Genomic DNA, 14,495 nt, shown 5'->3' with positions numbered 1-14,495 from the left:
GCATGTATGGAATATAGCTGAAGTAATTTTTCCCACTTTTGATACTATATCTTCTTGTGCCAATTATTGCTGCCTTACAGGGAAAAAGAGACATGTAGTGTTATCACAGCCCATCATGAAATAGTAGATTTATATTTGGTTGCAGATTTTACTTTGTGATGTGTCTTAGATTTTACTTTGTAATGCGTCTAGTCACATTTTGCACTCATGTAAAATAAACTATTGATAGTATGTGACTTATACTGTATGTACTTTCTTATTCTCCTTCACGATGAGCCTATGGATAAGCCGTCATTATCCTGCAATATAAACAGACAATTGTTGTAATGAGAAAAAAGCTTTAAAAGTACAAAAACAGACACAGCAGACTTCTATTTACAGGAATAATTTACATCCTTATTTTAAATTGGAACAGAAACAAACAAAGGTATTTTATTTGTACATGAGGGTAGTTCATTGAGGAAACATGTAAATAAAATAATTTAGATGTTGAAAATAAAATTACAGAAAAAATAAATATTGAACTTCAAATAAAGTACATACGAGCAGAGTAATAATGACATAAGTCATGAAGGGTACAGGTTCTCTTCAAAGTTTTGCTGCCTCATTATTGTCCTTATTTACAGTCACCATTGGCTATTAAGCAGTATAGAACTATTCATTATGCCTCATAACGACCACTCAGTAGAGTAGATCTAGTTTTGTTGTGGCTCTACTATAAAACTGGAAATCCCATTCACGTTGAAAGTCTGAACCAACTTATTTCATAGTTAACAAACCATTGCATGATACAAGGTAAGACACTGGGTGGTATGACATCCATCATATTATACCTATCATTCTTTCACCCATCACATTGAAGATCAATCTTAAATGTTGACGTATACAAAGTAATAATTTCGAGCAGCGTACTTTATATGTCATGGAGCTTTTATGAATTTATCGGCAAATCTGCTGAACACAGAACATACAGGTACAATTTCCTATGTGCGTTCAAGGTAAATAGCTGTTAGGACTGACAGAGCAATATATAAAAGATGTGTAGCTGAAACATAGATATACACTTGGGTGTAAAATATACAATAATTTAACCTCACCGGCCTAAAAGGCCACATACAGCAAAAATACAAGACAACAATGAAAAAAAAGTACCCATTAGTTCAAAATCCATAAACCCAATTTCTATAACGTTGCATTGTAATTGACCACACTGTATAAAGAAGATGCTATTCCCCACTGCAGAAATGTCTAGCACTCAGATAATACAGTGCTCTGTGCAAAGAACATTAATTACCATCCCCCGCCAGTCAATCTATCCATTAATGCTCCGACTGTGACCCTGCTATAACAGACTGTGGCCTTTTATTAATAGAAAGTGCAGACTGATTACACAGTGACATGATGTTATGGAAGGGCATGCTTGCTATTACTTCCATACCCTGTCTCCAAATAGAGCTACAGAAGGTGGGTATGAGCCTTCACAAGTGAGTTTCAAAACAATGGTTTGGCCTTTATCTTTACACAGTACGGTATTCTGGCTATGGTTGGAACAGAAATGTATGTAACTGAAAGCAACACAACTGCGATGGGTCTTTGAATTTCATATCCAATTGGGTCTCCATAACAATTTGGTCAACCTTGTGCCTGTTCACAGCATTTATAAAGACTGCCACCAGAGGTCATTGTAAAGCTCAGATAAGGGGGTCCAACTTGGCTAATTTCAAGTGTCACTACTTCTATCTGACAATTTGTGTGATCAAATAATCTCTAAGTATTATTTTGTAGGTTTATTTGCTTTAACAATAGCATCATCAATTAAAACCATTTAAAATCCTAATCAAGCTCAGCAATGTGACACAAGCTGCCTTCCTTAGAGAAGCATGTACACACATGGCAATTACACAAGTTCCTTATCTTCATCTACCCACTACACCTATTCAAAGACCACAGACAGTCATTAAACTGTAAACACAGACAATCTAATTTGTGGACTAACTGAGGGTAATGGGCAGGAAAAAAATATTAGCTGGGCCTAAAAGGGTAAAATACAACTATAAAGTCAGCAGAGTGGATTCCTTATGATATACTGTAAGTGAAAGATAACTGTCCTGCTGAGATCAGTAAATACAAATCAAAAGCGGTTTGACTTTAGATAATGATTACAGGATCACACCACTCCCAGAATATTTAATGTCCCCATAACAAAGACACAATTATAGAAAAATACAAATATATAAATCAATAAAACAACTAAATATCAGGAGGAAAACAAAAATGGGAATTAACAGGTGTAACAACATATAAACCAAATGAAAATACAAAATGAGAATGATAAGAGCACAGCAATGGCCCCGCTTGAAATTGCAGAGGGCCACACAGCAGCGAAGTCCCCCATAGTACTCTTTGCAGCTTTGAAACAGGGGCAGAGGAACAGTCATGTCCACTTGGGTAAGAGAACACTGAGATTGGCAAACTCTAGACAAACTTTGATGATAAGGGATGAAATGCAAAAATATATATATACATATATATACATAGATTCAAGATACTGAACTACAAATGAATCCTTCATAAAATGTGTTCATTTTGTGGGGTACATTTTGCAACATTCTGAGTACTTGGACTTGGTCATGAAACCAAACCAGTTTTGTGTCAGCATTTCTCTTACCCAAGAGTCTGTGTCGAAAGTATTAACGTTCAAGGTATATTGTTTCAGAGTTCCCAACACCGGCAGCAGCACTTTGTGATGACCTAGCAGTAGGAATGATTTCTAAGAGGACGGAGTACTCCATGTAAAGTGACAAAGGAGGCAGTTGAGACCTCAACATTTCCTTCTCTCTCATTGAAACTAAAGCAGAGTCTCTTGCTTAAATCTGTAATATACAGGAAATAATTGAATTGCATTTCATTAGTCAAGATAGCTCCCATTATCACTATATCCAATATGGATTACCTACCACGACATATGGCATTGCGTGTAAAGGAAAGTTCAGAGGCAAGAAATCATAGGTAAGTGCTTGTCTGTTCAATCTAACAAATGTGGCATCCTTGGTAATGGATGCAACAATAAACTAGCTGCTCCTTTAGCAAAGACGATTCAAATCACAAACTATTAAAAGCATCACACAAATCAATCCTCTAATGGGCTATGATATTTCCCTAGAATTTGTCCTGTGAATATGTTGATTTTTCTCTGCAGTTGAATGATTTTTAGAACTGTGCAGCAAGTGCTTTTTGTTAGTTTTATACTGTGACCAAACAGTTTCATAGTAAGTGCCATTCAATGATCAGCAAGTAGTGGGTGTTAAATATTACTTATTGCAGTAGGCTGACTTGTTTCCCTGTACTGTCTCACAGCTGTAAGGATTTGGCCAATGGCCAATTTCATGTACTTTTATGTATGTTATTCTTGCAGATAGGCTATATACTATCTGAATCATCACCATTTAACCAGGATTATTTGACCTGTTATATTATTATGTTATTTTTTCCAATAACTGAAGGGCCCTAAACTTGGGCCATCCAGCTAAACATGCCTTGGGACCATTATTAAACATGTATTGGCTTTAATGGCTTTCAAACTGTCCTTAAAAATTGAAATATAAATGTACACATATTGAACATATTGTAAAAGAATGAGATACCAAAATATATAATATTACAGAGATCACTCATAGATCAGTTTAAGGCAAAAGCTTCAATGGCTCAATTTGTGTTGAGACATCAGTAAATATGTGCTTTCATACAAGAACAATAAGGTTTTTAGGCATAGATCAGCAATTTTTTGTAATTTTTTTTTCATTTTGTACTAATATAAATATTCATATGTTTATTGTAATTATATATTACTTTTATCTCTGATGAATGCAAGACACCACAGGCATCCGAGCTGTCTCAGACCAGTGCTGCCATGGTCGGGTATATCAAGTACTCATTCACACTGCACTAAGAGCTCATCTCTGCTGTCAGTCAAGGAGGGAGGGTCAGAGAGGCCCAATGCCCTGCCGGTGCTGGGGGGTTGTAGCACAGTGCACAGACAATGTAAAATATGTGAGAGAAAAGAAAAAGTAGTGAATGCAGCATATTGTTATCACACAGAGCTAGCCACCCCACCCCCCTTCCCTCAGTCCTATTACTGAGCTTCCTCTCAGCATTGGTCAGGTGGGTCAGTGCTGGGTCAGAACCGGTATGGACCAAGCGGGACAGAGATAGCCCAGTCCTGTCAGCACTAGGAGGCAGCTGAGAAGGCGGCTGGGTTGGAGTTGTGCTTGGCAGACTTGACGATGGTGATGACGCTGGTGGTGGCCACCTTCCCTGGGGAGAGGGGCCCGCGGGTGACAGTCCGGGCAAAACATTGCAGGGCCTCGTACTTAGTGCGGAGGGCATCCAGCTCCAGCCTCATGCTGGCGTTCTCACGAGCCAGCTTGTCCACCTCATGTTGCAGCTCTATCTTTTGTTTCTCCAGCTCCTCCTTCTGGGTGACACGTTTGATGCGGCAACTGGCGGCGTATCCCCGGTTCTTCAGGGTCCGCCGGCGCTGCTTCAGCCGCGCCATGTCCTCCTTGGTCAGCCCGCGCAGGTGCTGGTTGAGCTCCCGCACCGACAAGGCCACCAGCTCATCATCACTGAGCGCCGGGTCATTCTCACCCACCTCCTTCTTAACCTACAACAGACAGATTAATTAGGAATGATGCACCGCTTTTCTGAAGAAATGTCATATTAAAGCTAAGCTACAAATTGCATGATTAATACAAACTTACCTTTAAAGCTTTGCTTGGTTTAAAATTAGTCGTCATACCCTGCATGCATACAACTGGCCAGAATCCCACAGAAGTCACGCTGTAAAAAAATAAAAAAAAGAGTAAAAAAAAGAAGAATAAAAGGAAAATCATTGAGATTGAAATTGACATTGTTATTCAAATGTTTCAATACTAGTGTGTTTTTGTGAAACTGAGTGTTGGTTATAGTATTCTATTGGCATGGCTGAATTAATTTGCAGAAAGCAAAGTAGTCTGTCACTAGTCTGTCACTACCCTTTCCCAAGAAGGTTAGGGTCCCACCACAACACTCCGGAGTTATGTCATGTAGTGAGCTCTGTGAGTGTTCTACTGCCAGAAATGGCCAGCAGAGGTCAGTACCACACTGAGAGATTATTATACTTTTGTGCAACCCTGTTTACTTGCTGTAGGAGGAGGGGCCCTCACAATATAGTTCACCAGACCGTAGCAAGAAAGCAGGAATAGAAACAGGTCAGCTCTCTCCACACAGCTTTGTCTGATCACTCTGCATAGACACTGGGCCTGGGCTATTTTTATCAAAGCAGTTTTTCAAAAGGCCTATCTCTACTCTACAGTACACATGCCTCTGAGACTGCCGCCATGGCCAAAAAAAGACATACTGTTGTACGCCTGTGAAAAGGCTTACACTCGCACTCGCCCCCGCCCCCCCCCCCCCAAAAAAAGGCTCAATTTCAGGACCCGCTCACCACACTGACTCGAAGTGCACAGACTGCTGCCATGGAAACGCCCTGCAAATGGGCGTGGGAGTGCGAGTCACATGGCCAGCCAAAGGGTAAACAAGCCTCATTCATAACACTGCCACAGCCTACACATGCTAGACATTACAAGAGCAGATCAGCAATAGGCAGTCTTTGTACAATAACAGAGCACCATAAAATCAAATTCATTGGCCTTTTGATTTCGTCCCTCCAGACAAAATGAATAATTTTCCCATATCTAAAGAAAATTACTGACATTGCCTGCCCTATACCCTCACCCTCCTATATCAGTACATGGTGAATTCATCAGTAGTAAAACATATTCAACACTTAAGCATTTTCCAAGTGTCACATCAAGGTACATTTAAGGCCATACTGGACTTTACAGTCCTGTAGATACAGTATGTGGAAAATTCCTGGAGGTAGAGTGTCACAGAGGAATAGTTTCCCTTCACAGTCACTGGTGTATTTTTTGCTTAGAGACAATGTACTCTATCTGGGTTAGGACTGTGCCTGGCAGGCTGGCTCCTATTACACTGGGCTTTCCTGAGCTGCTCCATGCCCTTATTTAACTCTGCTGGATATATTTAGCCCACTGTGCTGACACAAAATTCTGCCAACTAAACAATTTAGGTGAACATGTGATAAGTGATACCTCATGAAGGGACCAAGTATTCGACTACACAGCTCTATCAGCTGCACTCTCTCGAACAAGAAACCAGTGGGTGTAGTTTTAATCACTATTCCTTTAGGGATGTTAATATCCCTTTAATGTCCCTGAAAATAAATAGCTACACACATCAGTTTCTGGTAGGTGTTATAGGGTTGTGCTTGTGTTTGACAGCAGAGTTGGTAACCACATTTGACTATAGTCACTTAGAAACTGGTTCTGTTTTTTTAAGGCACAACGTAAGTGGAACAGGGTAGAATGCCAAATGATTGGTCTGATAATGTAAAGTTCATTTGCTTTTGCATCAAACCTGAACGTTTGTTGATCACTTAAAAGCTCTTCGTCATCCATCGTTTTGCCTTTTGTAAACCACACCGGAGGTGTAACCACTGCCTGTCTGCAAGCTTTTGTCATGAAGCAATAACTTAGAAGAGTGACCTTTAATCTTAACTCTTATAATAAACAACGCCTACAAAAACAGTAAACCTAACAAAGAAACACATGAAAACAGGAAACATTTTTGGTGATTCAGAACATCTGATACTCATTTTGGTGATTCCCTTTTAAAATGTGGCTGATTCATTTAGAGAAGACCATAAGGAATTGCATAATGTCATGGCAAAAGTAAGAGATGATGAATACAGTGATACATTTCAAGCTCCAAAAAATATTCCAAGACAACAAGTTGGCACAAAGTGCCTGTTTTGAACACTGTTGCATCAGAAGGAGACCCTGGGTATATTCCTTGCGAGGATCATAGGAAATGGGTGGAAAAAGGCCTCCCTCTCCATACATGGGGCCTCAAGCTTTACAGATCAGAGGCCACGTTGTTTCCTTGAAATTCTTTCTGCATGTGCTCCTCTGTTTTGCAAATGGCAGTAGGTCGTGCTCTCAAGGTCCCTCTTTGCTGCCTTGGTTCTTTCAGAGAGGAAAAGCAATATAGTCCCAAGGCTAAAGCCCTGTTTTTATCATTATTCTGCAAAAGGAACAGGCGCATTTGACAATTGAGCATAGCTTTTAACAGTGCACATTTGACAGTTCTCCAAAACATTTCTTCCCCATTTAGATTTTTGAGCACTGCTGCTCGTGGAAAAGTGTTTGGGAAAAGACCTCAAAGAAAAGCCATAGAAGGTGGATAAAGTGTGGATAACAGAACCACATTCCTGGTGGAGCACACACACAGAGAAAGGAAAGGGGCCCCACATTTCATTTGGGAGGATAAATGCATTCAGAACACATCCCCTGTAATGCACCCAACCCTGGGAATGGAGCTCAGTCTACAGTCTCAGTTGCAAACCACTGCAGTGAAATATTTAAAATGTCTGGAATTCAGATGTGTCTCATACCAGCAGCCCAAACCTATCAAGCACAGGGATAAAGTGTATGCAATCGATAACAAAATCACTTAGGTTAGCTATGTTCCAGTGTCAAGTTAATATGGGATGCTGTGTTTTTCTTTACAAGGAAGATATGGGTAAACCAATGAATATAAAGTATTTGCTGGCCTAGCCACAGGAAGGAATAATGATTTCATCTCCATATTTCATCAGGTCTGAGGTCATGTAGTCCACATCATGGAAGATTACTCATAATATCAAAGCCAATAAATCCAAGTGAAAACACTGTTTTAGGCTCTGAAATGTATGACTGTAATAAGCCCACTGCTTAGAGTCACAGTTTAGAAAACTGAAATTGCCCAAACAGGAAATAGCTTACATTGGCAAACCAATAGACAGTGCCAAATAAAATCCATTTCAATGCCAACATGTAGAAATGTGAAATATTTTAAATGTGATATACAACAGAGGATCATTTTCAATGTTGCTGACAGTGGCTGAAGTACAACCTCCTGTTTCATAGTGAGATCACAAAAACAGCCTTATTAGATGTATGATGTTAACTTAAATCAATTCAAAATAATAAAATATTTTGTACAGTCTCTATCCAAAACAAGTGTAATTACTCAAATACTCATTTGTTTGCCTTTTTTTTTTTTTTTTTTTTTTATTCTGTGTTTTCTGAGCTCAGTTCGCAATATATAAATGAATAGATAACTGCATATTTGACTAGTGATTGTGACCTTCAATCAATAAATGTCAGCCCTGTTACAGTATTAGTCCACAGACACTGTGTGAAATTTCATTCCACCTTGTTTTTGTCATTTTGGCATCTACTCAAATTCAAGGCCGGGCTTCAGTTATGATAGGTAATGCTTTAGGGCATAACCTTTCTCCAAAGTAAACACAGAACATCAAAGACCTAAGTGTTTATGTTCAAGTGATAAATGAAGTGTTGGCTTGTCCTTGCTGTTTGTTTTCCTTCTCTTTTCTATTCATTTGGAGTGTGGGTTCGGCAGAGACCAGACATGCTGCTCCCCTTCACGCCCAGCTGCTACGTTCCTCAGGGAAAGCTGGAGCTCCCCTCTGCCCTGCTCAGAATGTCTTCTCTGTCTCCTCAGGGAGCTGGAGAGAGCCCTCTCCAGACTGTGGTGCTCTCTGCTCTCTCTCCCTATCCCTATCCCTATCCCTCTCCAGCACAGCACATTTGGTGGGATATTATGTAAAGGAAATGGAGAGCATAGCCGAGCTGTGAGTCATGCTGTTTACTGGTAAAAACGAGGACGAGCGGCAGGGAATCACACCCTCCCAAACTGACGTTTCCTGGAAAATCCCGTTGTTTCGCAGGGCGGAAGGAAAAGTACAGGGAACCTTGGAAACGGCTGGCATGACTGCCGGAACTTTTGCGGAAAGGGAGGAGAGGTAGCTAGATATCTGAGAGAGACTACTTTCCAACTGGGGACACAGGGATTTAAAGGAATGTCAAGTATGCACAAAACAAAGACAAACCTGTCCCCTTCTTACCTCATGGAAGCCATTACACAGCCTAGTGTGTAATGAATAGATAGGAATGAAACATTACTTATCCCAACATTTTCCATCTTCAAATACCAAAGGAGAGCAGAACTTGTTTATGCAAGAGACTTGAGATGACATCAGCAAGAAATACACAGACATTCATTAATCCAACCCTGCCTCTCCATTAAGTGGATAACATTCTTATTCAGTCTAAGTAACATTGCTGATTAGTGAAGCCCAGTTCTCTGAAAAGCAAGAAAATACACACAAAAAATCTTGCTTACTATAGCCTATACCTCCTAATACCATAATTACCAAATTACAAAAACAAGGCACTTTACTTCAGACGTTCCCTCCACACCCCAGACCACAGTGTGGTGAGAGTACTGGCCTTAGATCCAGGAATTCAAACAGAGGAGCAGGAATAGGCACGGTGCAGATCATAGTGGGTGGTAGAGCACAGGCATCCATGGGCCACTTATGGAGATGTCAATGTATATCCCTCATGCCTCAGTATAAACTTGTGAATGGGATTGTTTGACAGAATGTGCAATGCAGTCCTTTAAATATTTTGGTTGCCTGTCATACTGTTTGATTAATGCATGTAACTTAATTCTTTTACATAATCTTTGCCTAGCAATAATACCAAGCTCCAATCTCAATCTTAAAAAAAAGCCTAAGTGTGCAGGTAAAAGCATGACGATTGTTGTTTCCTAGTAACAAAAGGATGTTACACACCATAAAAACATGATATTCTTTGAGTCTTTTGTTTCTTCACACGACTACTGTTATTTCACTTTCACAAAACAATTAAAAAAAACTAAAAACATTGTGAGTACTTGCAAGTCTAAATCAAAAGTTTAATCACTATCCTCTAAAAACAAAATACTATACAGAGTTGTCATTTATTTGTCAGAACATTAAGAGTAGGCCCTATGTATGATAAATATAGTGTATCCTTGTGATCCTGATAATAGTTGACGGCTGAGTAAGTTAAAAGAAACTTAGATACCCTCCTCTTCCTCCCCCTTCACAGACATCATCACATTGGTAACCAAACCACATGTTAACCCCATGACAGAGCACAGCACCACCCCCACCCCCACCCCCCCCTCGCCATTCTAAAAAGAGGAAAAAATGCGACATACTTGGGTGAAGGAGGTCACCACCACAGATACCTCATCAATAGTGACTCAGGCAGCCAATAGTGACTTCCGAAGCCCTCATACAGTGTGGAAAAGTGAGAAATAACTACTCTCATATTTTCCACATAAATCAGGACAGAAAGAGTCCAATAATATGATCCTTACCCAAAGCCAAAAAGTCAGCACCAAAAATATGAAATTGATAATGCATTTCTCTCACGTTCCATTCTGCTCAGAAACAGAAAGACTGCATAGACAAAATGTCAGCCCAGCAACAAGCTTTTTTTGAAGAGTGCCATCTAAATAAATATTGCTTTGACAGCAGGTCTGAGTATACTCAGCTATAGCCTAGATTCAGTTTCATTTTGGACTCATACACTGTGGCTTCCAAAGCAGTCTACATGCTTCTGCTGAGCCAGGACTAACTGAAACACTGTCTACTGTCAAATCAGGAGGATGTTGGATGAGAAAAAGAACATCACTGTAGTGGAAAAATTTACGATTTTGGAATCAATTTGTTTCTGGAATGTCTATGTTTCTTGGAGTTTTTTTGTCACCAGTGAAAAGCTATCATATTACTTTTTTTAGCCAGCAAGTTGTTGGTGGGTTCAGTTCATTTTTCAGGGTATAAATGACAACTCTCGCTATGCAAGGAGAAAATAATCATAATCCAGTTATGATGTGCCTGAACAAACACCGTATAGCACCATACACTAAGACATATCCAGCTCAATCAATAGAAGAAACTGCTGAAGACTCCCCCCGCAAAAAAGCTTTCAACAATCTTAGAGATTGCTCCTGATCCAGGAACATATTTAAGAATTTCTGGAGAGGAAAATAATATTGAGAATTACAGTAGTAAAAAAAAAACTTTAACTCTAACTTTAGTTTCTTTTTAACCAAGCCACAATTTATACGCTATAATAAAATGCACGTCGTCTAGGGCGGAGGTGCTCATAACTTGGTGCTGTATGCCTACTTTTGATGATAGTTGCCCCCCTTGTGTCCTCCTGGTGGTCTACCCTCACATCGTGCCCTTTGTCCCAGAACTCTAAAATGCAGACCACGTGTTGTTTCCTTATGTTGTGATATAAAATCAGTAGCAAAAGAGTATAGGATAGTGAACAATATTGCGGTGTATAATTTGGAGCACATTATCATTAAGGCTAAAAAGAGGTTTGATGACTTAATTAAAATAAGTATATCCCGGCTACCTAAGACAAGGGTAAAACATCTGAAAAAGAACAAACACGATCTTAATCAAGTGAAATGTATATTCGAAACCGTTAAAAGGAAATTGGGAAATTCCTGGTGGTTACTACAACACGTGTCCTGTCATGAGAGTTGCCTAGAATTATTATTTTAAAAACCACAAAAGTTTGTAAACTATATTGCGACATAGCCTAAACAATAGTTACCCGTCTGTTGGTAGACTAAATTGTAACCCAGAGAAGCATAATTTTACTGTGGTAACATGCGTAAAATCTGTCACCGTGAGAATTAACATCAGCCATTTACAGAGGAATGTCAAAACATCTTCCAGAAAAACTCACACTCACCTTGTGAACGCGGATATTCTCTGTCGGGAATGCGTAAAAGTTGTGAAGTTACTGCACTCAGATAGGGGTTGAAGTTGCGTGTCGCAATTGGAAAAAGCCTCCAGCAATCGAACGGCAATGTAACTCCGTACTAAATTAACTACAAAACAACAACAATGTATCAACATTCCACTCTTTGCTTCCGCAAGCACTTACGTCACCAATTCCTCGTGACCGCCCCCTCCATTCATGAAAATAACTTTCTGCTGACGTGAGCCAGGCGGGAAACTAGGGGAAGCCAGAAATAGACAGTAGACGCAGCTGGTGAATACTTTTGGAGAGTTAGTGAAACTAATCTGGAGATTAAAGAAAGATCAAATTCTATTTACGATTATGGCTATTCAAAGGTAAATACAAATGTAGGCCTATGCAATCAAACTTGTGACAGAATTAGTTTTGGATTCGGTTGAAGAACATTATCTTATTTATTTTTTATTTTTTTTTATTTTTTATTTTTTTAATCAAAATTAGTAGTTTCCGTTGGAGACATTTGAGAATAGTATTATCAGCCTACAGTACGTGAGATACGAAGTGTTTATTTTTCTTTCTAAAACTTGCTGCCTCACACCAGTTCAATAGTGGTAACAGCGCCCTCTGTCCTCGAACTTTTTTTCGGCTAGGGAATGTGGTGCTGAAAATGGTAATTCCAGTCAATCCAGACTTCTATCTGATGTGTAATCACAGTTTATTATACCAATGAACAATTCAATAGATCGAATTTATCTTAATAACTTTCTCCAATAGTGTTTTCTTTGTGTGACAGCTTGCTGTGCCATGTGCTTTAAAGAAGCTTTTTAAAACTGACTAAGATCTAATGCTACAAAAAATAGTTGATCCATTTTAGAGTGCAGATGCAGGGCAAGTTTAAAACTAGACATAATCATGCAAACCATCTATCTTTGAATGTAAGGCATTCAAATGACAATTCAGGCACCCATTCAAAAGACTGTACATGTGCTCTAATTGGGTTAATGTGTGTTCATCTGCTCAGGTTGCCATATTGATTCAGCTGATCTGAATCAATAGAAACAAAGAACATATGAACAATTTACACAATATTAACAGCAGAGGTTTGAAAATTGAAAAGTTACAAAGAGTACAGAAGGTTTGCAAATTATTTGTTGTATTAATGGCTACACAAAACGTTTCTGGTTTGGGCCACTCCCTTACACCATAAAAAGATGTCCTCCCTAAGGAACTGACTAACTCCAATGGAGTTCATCCACTGTACCTGGGCATGGAGCCAGGCAGGTTGGTGGACAATTATTGTTGTGGAGGCGTATTGCAATGGGTGACTCAACACTTGAGTGGTTTCATCTGAAGAGGCATATGGATTCAATTGTATATCGGTGTGCTTGGATCTTTCATGCTCTGTGTGTTTAAAGTTGAAAGCAAATGGAACTTTATGAGATGAGTAATTGTTAAACTTTGTGTTCTGGGTGGTTCATGCTTCAGCAATGTTCAAACCTGTAATTAAAGCACATCTTGTCAACAGATCAGGTCATGTTTGCAATATCATTTACATTTGTGTTTCCCCATGAGCATACACCTCATTAGTAAAAAATCTCACATAATTGAATCTGCAATGAAGCATAGGATTATGTTTGGCATGGTTTGGAGCTGGGCTATCCGTAATTTATTAGATTTCAGCATGGAGTTTTACAGCTGATAGGCGATTTACAAGAAAAGTGTGTCCTCCAGATGTATGTTTTAGTTCAACCAGTCTAACCCTTTACCTACGACATGACTATCTGATCATGTCATTGTTTTGACTTAATATTATATATGACTTTTAAAACAGGTCAGAGGAGTTGTCAGCTTTTATGTTTACAAGAATCCTAGGGCCTTCCAGCCCTATTGTATGATTCTAAGCTTAGAGAAATAGATCTCAGACAAAGGGGCCCCCTACTGTTGATAGAGCAGGGATGATATACAAGCCACTCCTCAGTCTCTCAAGTGACTTATGAAAATGTTAACTTCACTTGGTGGAACTTAAAAATTACATTCCAAAAAGGCTCAAATGTATTAATTGTTGTAGCATGTTTTATAGCATTATAATAGCATATTTTCATAATGTGTAACACATGATCCTATGCCTCATTGTATAGGTCACATCCCCTCATCTTAAGACATTACAGGTTATTTGCCATATAGCCTGAAAAGTTGACTATCGATTAAAAGGGATAGTTCACTATTTTACACCTTATAGTCAGATACATGCATAAGTAATGGGATAGTGAAGCATTTTGTCTTTGAGTTGGATTTGAAATCAAACAATTACTGTATGGCTAAAGTAGATATTCTCAACTTTTATTTGATGGCATTTGTGTACATATTGGTTTCACCATTCAGAAATTACAACATGTTTTAAGCATAGTCCCCCTATTTTAGGATACCAAAAGTAATGGGACAATTGGCTTGACAGTTTCTGGTAAGTCAGGTGTGTTCTGTCACATCATTTGTGCAGGCATAAGACAGCTGTCAACATCTAGTATTGATTCTAGGCTTTGCGTTCGCCTTTGGAGTCTGCTATTGGTGTCTGTCAACATGAGGACCAAAGTGGGATCAATGAGAGTCAAACATAGCCAAAACCTTTAGACTTACCAAAATCAGTTTGGAACATCATTAAAAATAAGAAAAAAATAAGCAATCGCAAACAGGCTGGTAGGCCAATACAGACTTCTAGAGTGAATGACTGAGGAATGCTCACTATAATTAAGAAAAAAACCC

The 14,495-nt window shown here is 39.1% G+C and overlaps 1 protein-coding gene across 1 annotated transcript; it reads right to left on the bottom strand.

Annotated features, from left to right (window-relative positions):
- Positions 1–436: 436 nt before the first annotated feature.
- On the bottom strand, positions 437–11,854 carry mafk (v-maf avian musculoaponeurotic fibrosarcoma oncogene homolog K). Its single transcript, XM_083676337.1, has 3 exons — positions 11,727–11,854; positions 4,761–4,839; positions 437–4,663 (listed from the first exon to the last, which is right to left on the bottom strand). Exons 2-3 carry the CDS (start codon positions 4,803–4,805, stop codon positions 4,229–4,231), a joined length of 480 nt encoding a protein of 159 aa, XP_083532463.1. The 5' UTR covers positions 4,806–4,839; positions 11,727–11,854; the 3' UTR covers positions 437–4,228.
- Between the last annotated feature and the right edge of the window lie 2,641 nt (positions 11,855–14,495).

This window comes from Argentina silus, assembly GCF_951799395.1.
Source record: "Argentina silus genome assembly, chromosome: 9".
Lineage (NCBI taxonomy): Eukaryota > Metazoa > Chordata > Actinopteri > Argentiniformes > Argentinidae > Argentina > Argentina silus.
This window is presented reverse-complemented; position numbering and strand designations above follow the sequence as displayed.